This window comes from Heteronotia binoei, chromosome 7, assembly GCF_032191835.1.
Source record: "Heteronotia binoei isolate CCM8104 ecotype False Entrance Well chromosome 7, APGP_CSIRO_Hbin_v1, whole genome shotgun sequence".
Classification (NCBI taxonomy): Eukaryota; Metazoa; Chordata; class Lepidosauria; order Squamata; family Gekkonidae; genus Heteronotia; species Heteronotia binoei.
Genome location: NC_083229.1, coordinates 35,967,053 through 35,988,736, shown reverse-complemented (window position 1 = coordinate 35,988,736; position 21,684 = coordinate 35,967,053). Strand labels below are relative to the sequence as shown.

Genomic DNA, 21,684 nt, shown 5'->3' with positions numbered 1-21,684 from the left:
GAATAAGACTTTCTTGTAATTGGACAGTTTCAGGTTCCTCTGTGTGTGTGTGTCAACATTTTGTGTGTCAACGTGTGTGCTTGGAGGTCAACATTTTGTCAAATGTCAGTGGACCATTTGTCGGACCATGTAATTCAGGATGTGGTGGTGTACAATGAGAGATATGCATAATCTAAAGATCCTCTGATTGCTGTTAATATAACTATATCTTTACAATTATTTGGCTAATTTTTATAATACTATGTCTGATTCTGGTGCATTTTTATAGGGTTGGGTTCTACTAATTTTTACTGCTGAGGAAACATTCCTTGGATTGATCAGACTTCTTCAGCTGGAAAAAGTTTTATTCCACTATAACAAGGACTCCCATTTGGGAGGATGGAGTGGACACACAAGATCCAAACCACTGGAACAAAATGGGATTTCTGCAGATTTTGCTTTGTGATGTTCCCTATTTATTTTATATTATTCTATGGTAACAAAAATGTATTATTACTTATTAAAACCTTTTCCTTTTTTGTTTTTTACAATTGCAGAGATATCCCCAGAATACCAGATAGCACACATGCACAATTGGAGTCCAGTAAGTTTTATTTTTCTGCATAGAATATAGAATATCTGAACACCATGTTTGCTTTGACACTTCCCTGGATACTGTTCTTGTATGTGCCTTATCAGCTTCTCAATATGTAATGTATGTAAATATATTATCGGAAGTCTGGAAAAAATATATTAGAATTAACAGTAGTTTAACATTTATACTGTTCCTTATTTTTTAGCCTAGTGGGTAGAAATTGGATAGTTATCAAGTCTACTTTTTATTGTTGTAAGTTTTTTAAAAAATGTTATAAAATACTGTTAAATAAAATTCTTTTTATGACATTTTCATTGTATAAAGCTATGAGTATGATTTTAAAAATCAGTATTTATATTTTAAGGAAATAACTATGCCAAACAGATATTCTTAGTGATTTGCAATGTGGCCTTTTGACAGTCTTTCACTGTATGATATATGGGGGGTAAGAACTGCGAACTCTGGGTTGCGAAATTCCTGGAGGTTTGAAGGTGGAGTTTAGAAAAGGGAGGAACCTCAGCAGGGATGTGATGTCATAACATTCACAATTTGAAGCTACCATTTCATCCAGAGGTCACAAAAATACAAAAGTATACAACCATGAACACTTACTAAGTAATAATTAAATAACTTCTTTATATAAATATCATGAATAGATTTTCATAAACAGTGCAAGCAAAAGTCACATAACCTGTATGCCAATATCTCTCTTCATTATTATGATCTCTCATGAAAGAACAGGACGTAAACCACTGTAAACCAGAATAATTTCAAATACTCAACCTTAATGATGTGTTGACAAGCAGTAACTCATTGTCAAGATCTGCTCCCAATTAGGTACTCCCATTAGTGAGAGAAGGTTTACAATGCTTTCCACAGTCTGTTTTTTTTTGGGTGGGGGGAACCTTCAAGGTGGTGGTAGTTTAAATCCTTTAAGAATAGTGATTTTTTTAATTGAGTAGTTCAGATCCTTTGAGAAAACTGTGGTTTTTCCTTGTGATTCCGCTAAGAGAGGACTAACTCCATTTCAGTCTTCAGTTTTCCATTTCAGTCTTCTTTTATCAAAGACAGAATTGTTTTGGAAGTTTATTTTTTTAGACCCGGCCCTCCCGTTAGGCAAACTAGGCAGCTGCCTAGGTCACTGGGAGGGTGGGGTCGCAAAATTGGGCTCCCCACCCTCCTCCTGGTGCCCCAGGCAATCAACTAGTTTGCCTTTCTCCCCAGCTGCCCACCGCTGGCCGCCCCTCCATTCCCTTCCCACCCTTCGCCTCCCCCCGCGACTCCATGCCTCCCCCCTCCCTGCCGCATCTCTGCACCTCCCCATGCCTCCCTGCCATGCCTCTGCCTTCTCCCTCCCTTCAGACCCTTTCCCACCCCCCATGCCAATTTCATCGCCGGAATCGGCTCTAGCGCTGTGTTCTGGCTCTCTAAAGCCCCCCCTCCCCGGCCGAACACTGGAGTCACGGGTAAAACCGCACCGCAGGGCTGTGCTCACCATCTCTCAGGAATAGCATCCTGAAAGGGCGCCCCCACTGCCACTGACTCCTTCCCTCCCTACTTCCTGGATGGGAGAGGAGGCAGCGGGAGTCACCCTTTCAGGACGCTATTCCTGAGAGATATTATTGTGTAATTTAATAGCACCTGTTACTTAGACTGTCTTCTATGTCCAAAGGTGTGACTCTGCTTATGATGGCATTGTGAGAAACCTTAGTTCTGCCAATTCAAATATCCAGAGACAAATATTTGAATTGCATAATTTTAATAAGATTGATAAAAGAACTAAGCTATTTTCTTCTAGAAGGACAGCATATAATTGTCTTTCAGTGCCATTGAAATTGCACAGCAGTCCTTTAGTCATCATTTAGTCATTCATTGCTAATCAGTCCCATTGGGCATAAAATAAAATAAAAACATATGTAATTCTCTTTTTTTGAAACTAAGGTTCATTCAAGAATTTCTTCTTATTTACTGTATTTCTGTCTCTTTATGAAATCAGAATATAGAGCTGCAGAATGTATAAAAATATCTTTAAAAAATACATTTAATTATACTTTTAGGTTCTAGCTCTTTTGAATCTCAAAAAATGGACCGGCCTTCTATTTCCGTCACCTCTCCCATGAGTCCTGGCATGTTGAGGGATGTTCCACAGTTCTTGTCTGGACAACTTTCAGTATGTAAACATTTGTTCAAACTCAATTACTTTGTTGTTGTTTGCAGTAAAATACATATAATGGAAAATAGCAGGTAACAATAGATTAAAGTTTTTGCTGTCATAATTTCTTCCCTCTCTTAATTAAACTATGTCTTTACATGGATGGGACTGCACTTCATTAAGTATTGAATTGGAGATGAGTATATAATGTTTAAGTTGCTAGAATTACTATTTCTGTCTCTGTGTGTTCAGCATGATTGTGTAGTTAGCTACAGCAGCCATTTCTAACAGTACTGGGCAAGAATGCCATGCACAGAATTGGAAACTTAGACCCACTTTCAGTAGTTCAAGGTAATAAAATTTTCTTTTAATGGACAGGTTCCCACCATCGCTGTCCTGGGAGATCATGTTATGCCATTAAACCATTCTGGAAGTCTCTGAACAATTCCCGATGTGCACAAACTCATTCTATTTATTTCACTGTGACTGTGTTTAACTAATAGAATTAGCATAATATTAAACAAATAAGCATTAAACAAAGGGATTTCAACCACTAACACTGTCCTTTCCTTGAGGTCTGTGGAAGTAGCATGTTTCCTCCTCTCCTTCATTTGGGAGATATCATGGCATGCCTTGATGGCTTGTGTCTTTTAGGTATAGGAGGCTGTCTATAAAAACCTGAATGTTGTTTCATTCTCTAGAATAGGAACCTAAACCTATAAGTCCTGATTTAAGCAACAGCATTCTGTTATTCAGCAGCCTTCTATTCCCTTCTCCACCTCAGAATGGTTTCCCCATTTATTTCAGCAAAGAACACATCAGTAATTTAATTCAGTCTCTGTTGAAATAACTGCAGAATCATACATATATGCATATTGGAATATACATTGGTTTTTGAATCAGGCAGAAAAAGTAGATAAGGCAAAACACTACCTTGCAGACAGCAGCAATGAGCTACGATTTATTACTTAGACAAAGTAGCAGATTTGCTTTAGAAATTCTTAATCTGGCCAAATAATTTGCTGTGGTCTCTTGATGTTTATTGATCTTTTGTAGGTCTGGTTGTTCTTGCAGCTCTGAGCAAAGTTTGTTGACATGATGAATCTCTGTGTTCCAACATTCTGACCCTCCTGTGGTTTTGAGTGCTGAGAAATATATAATTTGTGTTTTTTTAATGACCAAGCTGTTTTTTAAAAAAATCTTTAGTACTTGAAACAATGATCCCCAGCGGTTTCACTAGAATTAGAGGTAGTATCTCCAAGATCTGTACTTGGAAGATTCCTGAAGTATGAATTTTAGTTTGTTACCATATACTAAAAAACATTTGGAAATGTAAAAACCTTTGTTGGATTGTGTTCTTTCTTATTTGCTCTTGCCTTATCGAATAGAACAGGATGAACAGGAATTCATCTGTTGTTGAGATGTTTATAATTTCTAATATTTGTAATTTTTAAAGTGTGTGGCTTACTATTGCTGCATGGGGCAAGTAAGCTCTTCTGAAATACAGAAATATTTGGCTTTGTTATACATATATGTTATTTCAAGGCCATAGTGTCTATGTACTGAGTCTTTATATGCAGCAGGATTCCTTTTGGCTACTAATCAAGCCTTTCACTCTTATGTTAAATATAGTATGATGTTCTTTTGGTACAGCTACAAAAAGAAGAAAGTCAATCAGATCCTTTTTTAATATTAGGATGAAAAATCATTGGACCATATCTAATTGAACTAGTAATTAACAATTTAAGAAGATAATCATAATTATTTATGTATTATTTTGTTTACAAAACTTGAACACCACGGGCGTTTTCCCACAGAGCTTACCGTGGAGCGACGTCCCTCTTCACCGCGCAGCGTCTGCGCGGATTTCCCACCAACTGCTCCGCAGAACCAGGAAGTGTTGGGCCTTTTGCTTCGCAAATGTAAACCGCTAAAAACCAGTTAGCGACGCAAAAGCTGCGGCTCTTCCTGGTTCTGCGGAGCAGTTGGTGGGAAAAACGCGCAGACGCTGCATGGTGAAGAGGGACATCGCTCCGCGGTAAGCTCTGTGGGAAAACGCCCCACCTCTCCAGACCTGCTTGAGCTGACTCACAACTAAACAGAAAAAGCAAATAACAGTAAAACAATTTATTTATTTATTTTAGTATATTTCTATTCTGCCCATTCCCTGTCGGGCTCAGGGTGGAGTACAATATATGATAAAACAATAAAATACAATAAAAACATTTTATAAACAACTCAACAGCACTCAGAAATTTTTTCCATATCAATAAATAAAAGCAAATAATAAGAAAAAATAAAAATGTGCAAATAAAAACAGCTAATAAAGCTAAAAAGGACATAAAACAGAACACTTTTAAAAGCACATAAAACAAAACAGTTTAAAATGTTTGATAAACCAGTTTTCAGGCTAGCAGCAAGCCATAAAATGGCTAGAAAAGATGGAACCCTATAGATGTAGTCCTGGGTAAAAGAAAAATGTTTTGGTCTGGTACCTGAGAGAAAATACCAGGTGAGCCTCAAGTGGGAATGTGCTGCCACTGAAAAAGACCTGTCTCTAGGTGCCATCCAGTTTATCTCTGCAAGCAGGGGCACAGAGTCTGGGCTTTGAAAAGAAGATTTCAGCTGGCAAACTGAACAGTATTGGAATCATAGAATCATAGAGTTGGAAAGTGTCTCCAGGGTCATCTAGTTCAATCCCTTGCACAATCTGTTCAGGACTTCCACAGACCCACCTGGCCCAGCTGTTAAGAAGAAATAGATTTGGTTGTCATTTGCATAGTGGTAGCACCTTATTTCAAATCCCCAGATGCTGTCTTCCAGCAGTTTTATTTTTTTTATTTTATCAGATTTATATCCCGCCCTCCCCTAACAGGTTCAGGGTGACTCAGTGTCGGACATGGTGGCCTACAGACCTCAAAGCAGCTTGTCCACTTCATCAGGCCTCACCAGTTGAAAGTCAGCCATGTAACCAGGACCAGACTGAAGCCCAATAGTATCTTGAGTATCTTAGTCAAATCTGTTTTGGTTTCTGCGTTACATAGCTTACAAGCCATTTTATCTGCAAATGTATTACAAAAGAATATCAGTGTGCCTGCATATTTCTCAATCGTGCATTCACAGAGGCCTGGATCCAGAACTGACTCACAACTAGGAAAAGTTCTGCCAGATAAGAGAAGCCATGTTAGATCAGGCCAATGGCCCATCCAGTCCAACACTCTGTGTCACACAGTGGCAAAACAATTATATATATATATATATATATATATATGTATATACACACACACACTGTGGCTAATAGCCACTGATGGACCTCTGCTCCATATTTTTATCTAAACCCTTCTTGAAGGTGGCTATGCTTGTGGCCGCCACCACCTCCTGTGGCAGTGAATTCCACATGTTAATCACCCTTTGGGTGAAGAAGTACTTCCTTTTATCCGTTTTAACCTGTCTGCTCAGCAATTTCATCGAATGCCCACGAGTTCTTGTATTGTGAGAAAGGGAGAAAAGTACTTCTTTCTCTACTTTCTCCATCCCATGCATTATCTTGTAAACCTCTATCATATCTGTAAACCTCCATCATGTCATCAGATGGCATTGTGTGATACCATCTATCAGATGGCGTTGTGTGATACAGTGGTAGCAGAGAAGGGAACTCACTTCATTGGTGTAACTTCACTTGAAACCAAATAGGATTATATTACAAAGAGAGGTGATAACTTGACTCTCAGACAAGGCACTGGTCTGTGCAACAGGGGGTTTCCCACCAGTGATAAGTTATGTTGACTAAGTATTTGTCTCATGGATAGTATGATGGAATTGTATGAGTGATATCAAGTAATATGACAAAATGTTTTGATTGATAGTAATAGTTGGACAATGATCGGAATTATGTAGGACCATTTCGATGCTTTGGAGGAGGAAACTGGTTTATTTAAGAAAGGGCATCTTCCAAGCCAGTCAGGCTTATTCCTTTTTCTACCTGTCACTTATTAATTCTATCATCTGTCTTCTCCTGCTTTTAGAGATAAACCCTATGCAGGCCTACTTAGAAATGTCCCATTTTATTGAATGGGATTTCTTCCCAGAAAAGTGTTTTTAGTATTGCAGCCTTAATTTTTTATCTACTGAAGACTGGAGAAGATTAAGTTCTTATCAATTGTTCGAAATAATTCGAGACCTGACGACTCTGCCCCAGGGCAGACCAAATTCCGTTGAATTAGAGATAGGCTGTGAGGCTTTTGCGAACTATTTTGCGGACAAGATCGCGTCACTCCGCCACGACCTCCCTGTCAACTTTGAGACAGTTAACGCAACCGAGGCCCCGAGCATGTCTTCGAATTATATCCTGGACGGTTTCAGCCCCCTCAGCCTGGAGGAAGTCGACAGGATTCTCTCATCTGCCCACCCAACAACTTGCAAATTGGACCCATGCCCTTCCTGGCTTATTAAATCTTGCCAGGGGGATCTCAGATATCCTATACGGGATATCATAAACAGATCCCTAACGGAAGGGCTTTTTCCGGCGCCCCTTAAAGAGGCCGTGGTCTGGCCCCTCTTAAAAAAACCATCTTTAGACCCGGCCCAATTGGCACACTATAGGCCAGTCTCAAACCTGCCCTTTTTGGGCAAACTTATTGAGAGGGCAGTGGCGAGGCAGCTACAGACTTTCCTGGAGGACGCTTCCATCCTTGACCCACTTCAGTCCGGCTTCCGCCCAGGTCACAGGGTCAGGAGCCTGGGGGTGCTATTGGAGCCGTCCCTAAAGATGGAGGCTCAGATAGCGGCCACTGCCAAGTCCACGTTTTTTCATCTTAGACGGGCAAGGCAGTTGGCCCCCTTCCTGGCCCCCGACGACCTAGCAACAGTGATCCATGCCACGGTCACCTCGAGGTTGGATTACTGCAATGCCCTCTACATGGGGCTGCCCCTGTGCCGGACCCGGAAATTGCAGCTAGTGCAGAATGCCGCGGCCCGGCTGTTACTGGGCCTCCCAAGGTGGGGGCACATCCGGCCGGGCCTTCGGGCTCTGCACTGGCTTCCAATAATATACCGAGTCCGGTACAAGGTGCTGGTCATCACCTTTAAAGCCCTATATGGCCTGGGACCTGCCTACCTGAGGGACCGTCTTTCCCCACACGTTCCCCAGAGAGCACTGAGGTCTGGCACTCAAAATCTGCTCATCATCCCCGGGCCCAAGGAAGTGCGTCTCAAGGCAACTAGAGACAGGGCCTTTTCCACAATGGCCCCTATGTGGTGGAACCAGCTACCGGAAGAGGTGAGGGCCCTGCGGGACCTTGCTCAGTTCCGCAGGGCCTGTAAGACAGCCCTCTTCCGGTTAGCCTATGCCTGATGAGATAATGTAGCTACCAGATTTTTGTGTTTATACTGTATAGTTTAATGTTTAATTTTAAGGTTTTTAGGTTTTAATTGTCTGATTTTAGAGGTAATAACTTGCTCTGATTTTACTGTTTTATTGTTTTATTGTTGTTGTAAGCCGCCCTGAGCCACTTGTGGGAAGGGCGGGATAGAAGTCACCAAATAAATAAATTAAATAAATAAATAAAAAATCCTCCCAGTTTCACTACTCCAACCAAGGCCAACCCTGGAGGGCCACGAACAACTTGTTTATTAGTTTGTTTGTTTGGTCTTGGAAACTGATGAGAAACTACTAGTGCAGTTATATAGTATGCAGGTTGCCATTGTAGTGAAAGGATACTGACATAAATTTTAAGAACTTCTGTTATATTGGGAGTTTCAGTAACAGTAAAATCATTGAATTAGCCTTGATGTTGCAGGTATTCACTTATGCATTATGCAACCTATTAACCATTTTAATTATCTTACAATGAAATCCTATGCAGAGTTATAGTGCACTTTAAGTAAAGTAGATACATAGTTGAAAACTTTTAATAGTTTTATGTGTTGTGCCCTTCTAAGTGAGTTTCCTCTTTTCTTTGAGGCTTAAAATATTCCTGAAATTTATCTAAGTATTTGAATCTTGGAAGAGAGAAATTGTTGAATTGTTTCTTCTGAATTATTGGCAATACAAATGATTGGTTGTGATATGGACATAAGAGACATTAGGTATGTGGAAAACTAGATAGTGGTGTATGCCTCCATGCTTTAAGTTTGTGATTACACCGAAATAAAAATTAAATCTCAACATAGATTCATGAGCCCACTTTTGATCTGTCTTCAGTGTTAACTTGTAGGGAAAGGGTGACAGGTCGGTCACTCTACCATAGCATTATGATGTTATTGGATTTTCAAGATCCCTGACTGCTATACAACTGAGAATTCACTTATGGCTTTGGTTTGTAAATTTTCCCTTGATATTAATCAAAAGCCCATTGATCCTTTGGCTACTTTTAAGACTGTTGCTACTGATATATTGACATTTTTGCAGTAGGATATAATAAACATTAATGAGAATATTCTTGATTTCTTCCACATAGAAAGGTCTCAAAGGGTTGTAATGGATGATTGCTCATCAGAGGAACTTCATGGTGGGATAATATGAGAGTACATTTTTTTTACTCTGCTGTTAAACTCATATATTTAACTTCTGGGGAAATCCTGTAGAACATTGAAGGGTGATATAATTTACCTTCTATTAACTCACAGCCCAGTCAATCACTTATCTGATCCAGGTCCTTCAGTCCGAATGAATAAATATAGTCAAACACTTAGCAAATGATATCTTCTAGAACAGTTTTTAAATTGTGAGTTAGGAACCCCAAGGGGAAGCTAAGAGTTTTGTGGGTGAGTTGTAAAGCCTTGAGGTAGGAGATGGAACATGATCCTCTCGAAAAGGAGGCTCTGGGAGGCTCATTGGCAGATTTGAGTTTGCCTCTGTCTAATATGTAAAATGGTCATGAAATGGCCTATTACTTTGTAGTGCTGTATATTTAAAATTGTAAACTTAAAATTCAAAAAATATGAGCTTGTACAATTTTAAGTGATGCTGGATTTTCCTGCATGTTATATGAGGGATGGGGAAAGTAGCATGGAATTATGTTGTAAGTGGGTCCCAAAAAGCAGTGTAAGTTTAAGAGTGGCGTAATGTAAAGCTGTGCGTTTGTAGAAATGGGATTAGAAGTGCATCGCATTAGAAAAAAATGAGAATTTATTATATTGTGATAAACTGCTATTTGATGTATGTCTGTTTTCTGGTATATGTCTGCATGGTAACTAGCTGAATTGGGAGACTAGGTGAGAAGTTTGCTTGATGAAGTCTGAACCCAGGCAAGACAATGAGAATACTCATATTCTGAGTTATTCTTATGACCTTAGTTCGCACTACCGTTTGGGGTATTTCTGGCTTCATTAAGATACTTGGAGCTTCAGGTTGTGGCATTGGTAAGGTACAGTGTTTATTAGCTCCATCTGATAAGACAGTTTTTGGAATCTTGAGGGCTAGACTACTGGCACTGACCTTGATAAATCTTCAGAAATTATAATAGGTTCTGTTTGCAGTGATCCATTTTATAACCAAAGTCTACCTCACCATAGTTTTCTAGAAGAAAAGTGATCTGGTTTTGTCTGTAAAATCTCATATTACATATCTAAGATTCTATTTTCTCTCTCAAATATGCTGTTATAGTATTTTAAAAGTGAATCAGTTTAGTATAATAATTGCCTTCAGAATAATGCTATCTATTGTCCTTTAAGCATTGAAATTCTTTCTAATCGAGATCTTCCAAAATGTGAATGTAAGCATTTTCCAGAAACGGTTGGAAAGATGACCAATGATGAGGATTAATAGGCTTTTGATGGCTCATGATTTTATTAGTTTAATTAAATTTTAAGACTTATGTCTCTAATTTTAAATATATTTAAACTCACTCTGAGCCTTTCTAGAAGTGTGGGCAAAAAGCAGTAAATAAATAACAGTGTAACAGTTCAAAACTGTGTAAGTAATCTATATAGTATTAGAAGACATACTAGCAAGATATTGATCTCTGAGAAACTGCATTTTTCTTTGTATCTCTGACATAGATTTGCTCAGAGGCAGGCAACCCTTTTATCTTAAGTGCAAAAAAACTACACTGTGAAATTGTGAAGATGTTGATGTGCTCGCAGAAAAAAGGAGGGAGAACATATAAGGGCTGTACATGGCCAAACACACTGGGAGTTTACTGAACCTCAGTACTGCTGTTAAGTTCCACAGGGGCTTGCCAACAGGTAATGATAGTCATATCCAGGCCTCAGATTCAGCAGAAGCTCACAGGAGCATAGCTCCTGAACCTTTCTGAGAGTTTCACTTCCTCCTTCCCACCTTGTCCATTGAATAGTAGGTGCAGCTGCATAACAACTCCTGGATGAACTCCATCACCTTTTTTTCTACAAAACAACCCCTGGTCATATCCCCACTCCTCATGGACTCTTGTCAGTAGTTTGGCTAGAATAGTCTTATGAACTGAAGAAAACAGACTGATGTGCCACTGGTTGGCTTGCATGTTGAGGTTTGTTTACCCTTGCAATCCTAACAAGATCTATGGCTAATGTCAGAGTCAAGAAGGAATACTGGGCTTCAAATCAGGCTCTAAAGAGTAGGGATAACAGTCCCCAGGTGGGGGTGAGGAATCCCCTGATTTTGTGTGCTCCTGATCACTGCCAGCCAGCTGGCCAACAGGAAAAGTCCTGTCCTCAAGCTATGTCCAAGTGCAGCCACTGGCAACCATCCCTCTTGCTCCCTTCCTACAAGATGTAAAGGGCCCTCCAGCTAATCAGCAGGAGTGCATGGCCCACCAATTAGCTGGAGGATCCTTAAAATCTTCAGGAAGGGAGGGAGAGGTGAAGCTGCTGGCCACACGCCTGAACTCCAAGTGGTGAATTTGCTGTTTGGAGTTCAGGTGCGCATGGCCCCCACTTGCAAAAAAACATTTAAAGAGTCCCTTTAAATGTTTTTTGCAAGCAGGGGCCGGCCATGCCTGAATTCCAAGTGGTGAGTTCAGACATGCAGGGCATTGATGTGCTCTCTTGCAAAAAATGTTTAAAGGGAAGGTTCCCTTTAAATGGTTTTTTCAAACTGGTGCCAACAGCGCCTTCCATGGGGCTGCACTCCTATTGTGATTATGTCACTTCTGTGTCACATCATCACATTGAAGATGGTTCCTCCCTCTCCAGGAATGTCCCCCAAAGGCCCCTGCTGGTGACAAGACAGGGCCATGTCTGTAATTTATTTGACAGCCATGCCACTTCAAAACATACTGTAGACATGGTTTGCTCATGTGCTTTCTGAGATTCAATAGCTATTTATTTCCCCTTGAAACAGATAGCTTCCACTTTTAGCCATCGTCAAGAAGACTGTTTGTATGGCATACCTCTCTGCTCCCACATGTTTATATACTATTATTTTCTCCATTCTCACAATAAACCAAACTTTATGTATTCAGACTTCAGTTTTTAGTAGTATTTTCCATGTCCAACACTGGACTGTCCAAATTCTAGCTGCTGTAAGCAGACTTTTTAAATAAGATACGTTATCCCTTTTTAAAGTTCTCTTGGAATTTCCCATTTCACTGGTTCCTCCAATGTCCTCCAGTATGCTAAAATATCTGCAATATATATATAACGTGTATATGTATATTAAAAAAACAAGGTATTTCCATCAGATATGATGGAAGACATGCAATCTGGCAGTTATGTACCCAGCATATTTTAGACCCAGTTCTTATGTACCCAGCATATTTTAGACCCAGTTCTTGCTGGAGTTTAGTAAGCACACAAACTTTGAAAAGTTAAAAATCATTCCTGTGTTATGGAAAACTTGTAAATAATAGTATATAATTAAAATAGGATTGCCAGATTGTGTTGGGAAATGCCTGGAGACTTTGGGGGTGGAGCCTGGGAAGGGGAGGGCCTCAAAATGGTACAATGCCATAGAGTCCAACCTTCAAAGCAGCCGTTTTCTCCAGAGGAGCTGATCTTTGCCAGCTGGAGATTAGTTTAAAAGTGGGAGATTTCCTGGCCCCACGTGGAGGCTGGTAACCCTAAATTTAGATGCTCTCAGAAATGTTTGTTAAGACATCATATCCTTTCCATTAGGCTGGTTGGGTTGTAATTTTAAATCAACTTTTAATAAATATTAATTTACATTCCTGTCATGTAAAATTTTAAAATATATTTTGAGTTTTCAGGCTATTTTCAGTGGTTTTGAATTTGAATATTTCCAATAATGGGTAGATTAGTAATAATTCTATATTGTTATATTTTACAGAACTAATTTTAAGTAGTGATGTTATTCATTATATGGTATGTCATTTCTGTAAAGGTAGGTAGGTATATAGACAGGCAGCACTATTTCCTGTTATGAGTGGTTAATTTCTAAAATAACTGGTTTGGCTGAAAGCTTGCTTTTGCTTCATTACCAACAAGGAAAATGCACTGTACATTCTTAATAGTATTATCTTTATTATTTCTTCACATGTGCTGAACTAGTTGGGTAGTCTCCTTGATAGATTCCTTAATTGGGAAACTTGGTATAATATATCATCTTTGAATTGCTTTAGTAAATAATGCTGGAAAGACAAATGTTGCTTTTAACCGTAGTGTTTTTTAAATTGTAGGATTTTAATTTTTAAAATTGAGAAATTATGAGATGTGTATTAAAGCAGCTAATTCGTGTTTTCTGTTTTGTTTTCTATACTTCTTTTGCATCATATACTGTACTGAATATTATAACTGTTAGCAATTTTGACCAGCAGTGAATCAGGGTGGGACCATTTTTGACACTAAGCATATTTTAAACACTTCTCAGAGTTACTGTTCACAGTGTGAAACATTAGGTCAATATAAAAATGCAATTGGTACAGGACCATACACATTTTTATACATTTAATAATGCATTTGCAGGTTTAATTCATGCATTGCATTTAAACGTTCTTTTTAGATAAATATGTCCCTGATGCAAAGCAGTATTTAAAGTTGTATATCGTTTTACTTTTGGTCTTTTAGTTTCCAGCGTGTTGTCTTTTTGGTTTTGTTTTATTGCTTTTTCTTTAATTTTGCTTACCAGAGCCAAAGCCTTAGTAGAAGAACAGCGCCTTTTGTTCCTAGGGTTCAGGTAAAGGCTTTATCTGCCTGACAGAAACTAAAGTTGTGTTTTTTTCTTTTGTTTGTCTTGGAAAATGCACAGTAGGAAAACGCCACAGTTTAGTCCGTTTTCCCATTTTAATTTTTTTTAACGTGTTGCTTCAGACCATATTAACAAATTTCACATTGTCTTGTGAGCAGCTTGAATAGTCCTGCATGGAGAATAGAATACTAAATTAAAATTTAAAGAGACAACTAGTTTTCAGTTTTGTTTTTATCTGCTATCTAATTGAACTAACACAGATGTCTGCAGTGTTAATTGCTGTGTGTTTCTCATAAATATGTACCTTGAACTTGTAATAGCTGAGCTTGTGCTTTTGATGTTTGGCCTCATTGTATCAAGTTGATGTCTCTTTAAATCACTCATTTTCATTACTTAACACTTCCTTTTTGCATTTTCCAAATGACAGTAGCTCCTTGAGTAGAAGACAGGCAAATAAATTTGTACCTTGTGTAAGGAATTTGTACACTGCTTGCATTTTGACAAGTTAGTTGAAATACTGAAAAGATGAATGATTACAAGATAATTTTACATGATTTGTCGCCTTGACTATATTCACAATGATACTCGGGTACAAGTTGTTTGCCTTTTTTCATTAGGAATCCCTTAAGGTACTGTAGATTAACCTAACTGTAGGCTGTAAGAATGCCACAATGCTTTTATTGCTTTGCTGCATGCTTTCCTTTTTTTAAAAAATAAGAGAACATTACTTGTTTTTTGTTATAAGATAGTTTTGTGGAAATGTTCATCTTTAGTGTAAATGCTGTGTAAGTTTGTTATTTTCAGGGAAGCAATTCTAGGGTTTAGTCCTAGGAAAGTGTCTTAAGGATAGTAACTGTCAACTCTTTTACTGGTTAAGGAGACATGAAAATAGAAGATCAAAGGGTTTTTTGTTTATGTATAAAAAGGAGATCACAGGGTAAAACTACATGAAGTACATCAGAGAGAATAAAATAGATTAGAGAGTGTCCACATACAAAGACTGCTGTTTCCTTAAGATTAAACCACAATTTCCCCATAGTTTATTATACCACTTAAATGGAAAATACTTCAGGATAAAAATAAGGAACTATCATTGATAACTATTAATAGAATTTTTGTTAATGTAGAATGGAGAGCTTGGGGAAAATACAAACACATTACTTAAATATACTTAAAAATACTCAGGCAACTGTTTTGGTTCAGATCCTGATAGGTATTTCCTTATCTTGCAGGTCCTTAGGCACTATATGAAGTGTAATATTATAGCATCTATGGTGAATCTGATATCAGAAGCTAACAGAATATATTCATGTAACGGGGTGCTTCCTACAGCTATGCTCAGAGCCTCCCTCGAGAGGAAGGTTCTTTGCACTAAAAAGGCTCTGTGCTTGGCTGTGCAGTGGTAGGATACAACCTAATCACTTTCAGTGGTTCATGATAGCCCAAAATTACCACCATATCATTTGCTAATTACTGAGAATATCCAAGCAGTTGAATTAGGATTGTCTTGGATGGCTGTGGATGGCTGACATCATGTTTTCTTTTTCAGAAAAGTGTAGGGCAACAGCTTAGCATCCTATGGACAAAGCTATTTCTTCCATCAAAACCATTAATTCTTTCTGTGGAGCAAATGACATCCTTATTCTCATCTCCTAATTTTGCATCTAATATTAATAATTATAGATCTACACACCATCGTAGTCTGAAAGTTTAAAATATCCCTATTGTATTTTCTCTGCAAAGTTTTTTATTTAGCAGGAACAGTTTGAGTAGAGGGCTTAAATATTTTTTAAATGTTTGCACAGTTTATTAGTTTCCCAAATCTGGGATAGGAATTGGTTTATAAATAAAGAGAAAAAACAGAGTAATAAACATGGTTGCCATATTGTTTTAAGTAATTGTTGGAGTTGAAGTAGTAAGATGGTTGCCATACACTTGAGTCAATAACACTGCAATCCTAAAGAGAGTTACACCAGTCTAAGCCTATTCATTTTAATGGGCTTAGACTGGAGTAAGTCTCTTTAGGGTTGTACGGTATGTTACTGATCATTCTGCTAATGAGAACAAGACTATAATGTCCACTATCTTATTCCTTTCCTTTTGTCATATGGTATACTAATCAGAGTAGGAAGAGTTATTAATCTTGAATTCATATCACACATTGAAATGGTAGTATACATGTAAACTTAATACACATATGCACCACTCCAGTAAATAATCATATGCACTTCAACATAGAAAACATAATACTAACTAGATTATTCTTACAGAATACATTTCATTAAATGTGTTACACCATATCTTATTATTTTGTTTCATAATACTACAATTATCTTCATTGCAATAATTAGGAAAACAAACACAACGGAGAGCTAGTTTCAGATGGTAGCTGCGTTGGTCTGCAGTAGAACAGTTAGATTTGAGTCCAGTAGCACCTTAAAGACCAACAAGATTTTTGGGATATGTTCTTTTGAGAGTCAAAGCTCCCTTCATCCAGAAGCTTGGACTCTTGCAAGCTCATCCCCCCAAAATCTTGGCCTCTAAGGTGCTACGGGGCTTGAATCTAACTGAGGGCTAAAAACTATCTTCAACAATTCTTTGCTGTGTAATGAATTACCTGGACTGACTAATGAATATTTTCTCATTACAGATAAAATTGTGGTATGACAAGGTTGGTCATCAGTTGATAGTCACAATATTGGGAGCAAAGGATCTTCCTTCAAGGGAAGACGGAAGGCCAAGAAATCCTTATGTTAAAATTTACTTTCTTCCTGACAGAAGGTAGGATGAAGGAAAGGAATAACTATTCTAACAGAAATTAATGCAAATTTAAAATCATTTGGAACTGGGATTGGTTATACTGCTTGGGACCAGCATAACTTAAATACAGCCTACTCCCATTGAACCTACCTGACCATTACCATTACCTGACCATTACCATCTTTGGAGGGACTTGCTTTGGGTGCCTCCCTGTTCTGAGGCTAGAAGGGTGGTGACCTGAGAAAGGGCTTTCTCAGATGTGGCATCAGTGGTGGAATTCCCTCCCCAGGGAGATTCATCTGTCCCACTGTATAGTTGCCTTTCACCAGGGATGAAGACATTTTTGCTTTATTTGCCATTTCCTTCCTTTTTCTTTATGTTCAAACTATTGTTTTATCTACATGTATTTTTAAAGTTAATTTTAATGTCTTTTAACTGTTTGCTGCTTTGGGTGGAACGGCAAGATAAAATAGTATGAATATTTTTAAAATATAATTCATTTATTAGTGTACTTGTATTGGAAGCTATTGTAAAAGTCAGTTTGTCTAATATGAATAGTTAATCATAGCATTAGCTGGACATTTTAAACAGGAAATTTAAAAATGGATGAATAAATAACATCACAGACATTAATATGTTTTGTTAAAATATTTCAAAGTGGTGGCCATGTTCTACTAAGACTTACTACTATGTGCCTTGTAGCATCTTAAAGATTATCTCAGGAGCTGCATACTGGAATGTCCCTTATAAACATTTTTGCTGAAGTATGGAAACTTCAAATCTGTGACTTAGTGTTCATTGAGGCTGAAATTTCTCACCACTGATTTTGTATGCTTTTGTTTTAATGCATGATTTGTATTGTGTATTCTTTTGCACAGAAAAAGCCATTTGATCTACAGAAATGGCAGAAGGACATTGCTGTCATATGATAATACATTTTTCTTCCTTTTTATCATTACCTTCTTCTGCACCAGTTTCTAATGTGATTTTATTGTTCAGTATGATGGACCATTTTAATAGCTTTAATCTTTATATGACTTTATGCTGCTATTTTATTTGCCTCCTTCCCCCATGGGTTTATTCAGATAACTTGGTCTGTTATTTCAGTTAATGATATTGTAAGCCACCTCAGCTGAAAAAATGGATATATTTATTTTAAACAAATAATCTGCTGCTCGAAGGGCCTTTCTTGTATTGTTGGGTCCTGTGACAGTGCATGTGAATAGATATGGGAACAGAAATAACACTGAGGTTTGTCGCAGCGACTAGTCCTATTAGATGACTATTGGTGATGGTGAGTAGTTGCTTCAGTTTGGGGAGCTCTGTGAGAAGAAAGGATTGTATTCCAGAAGAAGCTGTGGATCCTTTCAGAGTAATACTATTTCAAGAAGTGCAGAGTTGAAATTCATATGCCGTTGAAATTCTACTTGAAATACTAAACAGAGTTATGCACTTCTGAGCCCACTGCCTTCAATTTAATTAGGAGGGTGTAAGGATTGTACTGTAATAAAGCAGAGTAGCTAGTCAACACAGAACATCTTTTCATGCTCCTTTGAGGCTTATGTACACTATTTATTGTGCTTTGCTTGTTTATCACCTACTGTGAATGGTCTACTGCCATTCTCATTGGATCATTTATTCTTTCACCTGGATCCTATTTTCATTTGTTCTCTGCCTACTAGTACAATATACCTAGTATTGTAGGACCTCATAGCTTCACTTCGTAATGGCCCCTTTCAAACTGCCTTTGTATTCTTTTATATAACTGGTTGCTAGGGATGGGCACAAACCAGAAAATGCCAGTTCAGTTTGCAAAGCAAACTGGCCTGGTTTGCAGACTGAACCATCACCCAGTTCATGAAATGGTCCACATAAACCTCCCTGGGACCTCGATGTTCCAAAATCACAGGGTGTCTCCAGCTCACTCTCTTCAATCTGCCCACCAAGGTTGGTCCACATTGGACTTCAGGAGGCTGAGTTACAGATTGCTAAAAAAGTTGCCCAAAACAATGCTTTCCAATGGGACATATCCCCCCCCCCCCCGCCAGTTCAGGAGTGACAAAAACTGACAAAGGTGAGCTAGAGGCCTCCAACACACAGTACTTTTCTGGGGTGGCCTTCCACATTGGGAGAGTTGTCCAGCACCAGTTTCAGATAGTACTGAGCAGACCTGGTTAATCTACAGGCATTCAAATCCAGCTCGCTGTCCACTAGGAAAAGAAATCATGGGGGCATCTATGTGGAGTGGTGGGGTGATGTGGGTTTTCACAAATTGGGTTGGTTGGCAAGATCAGGCAATAGTGGTGGACTGACTAGGAGACAGTACTTTGGGAGACATCTGGTGGCTTTTGGCTTGGTGCCTAGGTGCTCACTATGGAAGATTGCAGGTAGCAGGACAAGATGGCTTGCCCCCCATATGCACACTTTCCCCAGAGCACAAGTTCTTGCTGGTAATCACGTTGCCAAAGGGAGAAACAAAACGCTATGGTGGAGCATTCTACTTTGTGGTTCATGGCACCTGGACTCACAGGGAGTGAAAAATTCTGGAGTTGGATGTGCCATTGGACACCAGCTTGAAACAGGTATCACATAGCTACCAGGCAACAGGAAGCCAGAAGTGAGCAGACGATCAGTTGTCTCATAGCTCATCATGCTGAGGTAAGTTGAGTGCTTCAGTGGCAAAGGAGAGAGGGAACCCCCAAGGCAGTACTTCAAGCAACCCAGGAAGGAAGAGACTGCCTTTGGCAGTAGCAGAAAAGGAAACCCCGCAGCCAGGGGAAAGAACCATTAGCAAAAGCCCCCAAAGTGCTGGGGTGAATTAGCTGCCTTGGTGGCAAAAGAGAGAGGCAGACACTCAAGCAACCCAGGAAGAAAGGGAGCTGCTTTTGGCAGGAACAGAAAGGGAAACACCACACCCAGGGGAAAGGGCAGTTATGAAAACCCCCAAAAGTGCAGAGGAGAGAGGGAATCCCCAAAGGCAGAGACGCAAGGAACCCAGAAAGAAAAGGGGGTGCTTTTGGCAGGATCAGAAAGGGAAACCTCACAGCCAGCAGGCAGAGAAAAGGGCAGTTTGCAGAACCTACAAGTGATGGGGTAACTTGGATAACTTGGATGGGGTAACTTTAAGTTGCAAAGGAAGCAGGCAACCCCAAAGTCAAAACAAAAAAGGTGTTGTAAAAACTAAAAAATTCTACCCAAGTTTCCTACCCCTCACATCAAAGAAAGAGACAGGACGGTAAAAGGAGTTGAAGCACTGAAACACAGGGAAGGGTGGTGGGGGAGAGAGAATTATGATGATGATGATGATGATGATGATGATGATGATGATGATGATGATTATCCCTCTTCATACTTTTAGTTTGGCAGTTTGTATAGTAGCAAGGAGATCCAGCAGGTTTCTCCACCCCACCTCCCAGTAAATTTTCCCCACCCCAGGCCCACCAACAGATAAGAACATAAGAGAAGCCATGTTGGATCAGGCCAACGGCCCATCCAGTCCAACACTCTGTGTCACACAGTGGTCAATATATGTGTGTGTGCGTGTATACACACAAACACACATATATATATCTATACTGTGGCTAATAGCCACTGATGGACCTCTGCTCCATATTTTTATCCAATCCCCTCTCAAAGTTGGCTATGCTTGTAGCCACCACCACCTCCTGTGGCAGTGAATTCCACAGGTTAATCACCCTTTGGGTGAAGAAGTACTTCCTTTTATCCATTTTAACCTGACTGCTCAGCAATTTCATTGAATGCCCATGAGTTCTTGTATTGTGAGAAAGGGAGAAAACTACTTCTTTCTCTACTTTCTCCATCCCATGCATAATCTTGTAAACCTCTATCATGTCACCCTGCAGTTGACGTTTCTCCAAGCTAAAGAGCCCCAAGCATTTTAACCTTTCTTCATAGGGAAAGTGTTCCAAACCTTTAATCATTCCAGTTGCCCTTTTCTGGAATTTTTCCAATGCTATAATATCCTTTTTGAGGTGCGGTGACCAGAATTGTACACAGTATTCCAAATGAGACCGCACCATGGATTTATACAGGGGCATACTATGTGCATCATGCATGATACTGGCTGATTTGTTTTCAGTTCCCTTCCTAATAATTTCCAGCATGGCGTTGGCCTTTTTTATTGCAGTCGCACACTGTCTTGACATTTTCAGTGAGTTATCTACCACGACCCCAAGATCTCTCTCTTGGTCAGTCTCTGCCAGTTCACACTCCATCAACTTGTATTTGTAGCTGGGATTCTTGGCCCCAATGTGCATTACTTTGCACTTGGCCACATTGAACCTCATCTGCCATGTTGACGCCCACTCACCCAGCCTCAACAGATCCCTTTGGAGTGCCTCACAATCCTCTCTGGTTCTCACCACCCTGAACAATTTAGTGTCATCTGTAAACTTGGCCACTTCACTGCTTACTCCCAACTCCAAATCATTAATTAACAGGTTAAAGAGCATGGGACCCAGTACTGAGCCCAGCGGCACCCCACTGCTTACCGTCCTCCGCTGCGAAGACTGCCCATTTATATTCACTCTCTGCTTCCTATTAATTAGCCCGTTTTTGATCCACAAGAGGACCTGTCCTTTTACTCCATGACTCTTGAGCCTTTGATGAGGAACTTTATCAAAAGCTTTCTGGAAGTCAAGGTAAACAACATCTATTGGGTCTCCTTTGTCCACATGTTTGTTCACCCCCTCAAAGAAATGTAACAGGTTAGTGAGGCAAGATCGTCCCTTACAGAACCCATGCTGAGTCTTCCTCAATAACTCGTGTTCATCAATGTACCTATTCATTCTGTCCTTGATAATGGTTTCTACCAACTTTCCGGTATTGAAGTTAGACTGACTGGCCTGTAATTTCCCGAATCTCCTCTGGAACCCTTTTTAAAGATGAGGGTGACATTTGCTACCTTCCAGTCCTCAGGAACAGAAGCAGATTTCAATGAAAGATTACAATTTTTTTGTCAGAAGATCCAGAAGTTCAACTTTGAGTTCTTTCAGAACTCTTGGATGTATGCCATCCGGACCTGGTGACTTATTAGCTTTTAATTCGTCAATCAGTTGTAGGACCTCCTCTCTTGTCACCTCAATCTGGCTCAGG

At 39.3% G+C, this 21,684-nt stretch overlaps 1 protein-coding gene across 50 annotated transcripts in view; it reads left to right on the top strand.

Moving 5' to 3' along the window:
* RIMS2 (regulating synaptic membrane exocytosis 2) overlaps window positions 1–21,684 on the top strand; it is a 679,145-nt gene that overhangs the window by 393,712 nt on the left and 263,749 nt on the right. For 39 of the 50 annotated variants that reach the window (XM_060243358.1, XM_060243355.1, XM_060243365.1 and 36 more), the window contains 4 exons: window positions 537–583; window positions 2,632–2,744; window positions 13,750–13,797; window positions 16,460–16,590. In XM_060243358.1, coding sequence (XP_060099341.1) covers window positions 537–583; window positions 2,632–2,744; window positions 13,750–13,797; window positions 16,460–16,590 — 339 coding nt within the window. The remainder of the gene's footprint in view (window positions 1–536; window positions 584–2,631; window positions 2,745–13,749; window positions 13,798–16,459; window positions 16,591–21,684) is intronic. The other 11 variants (XM_060243368.1, XM_060243366.1, XM_060243378.1 and 8 more) reach the window with 1 other exon arrangement.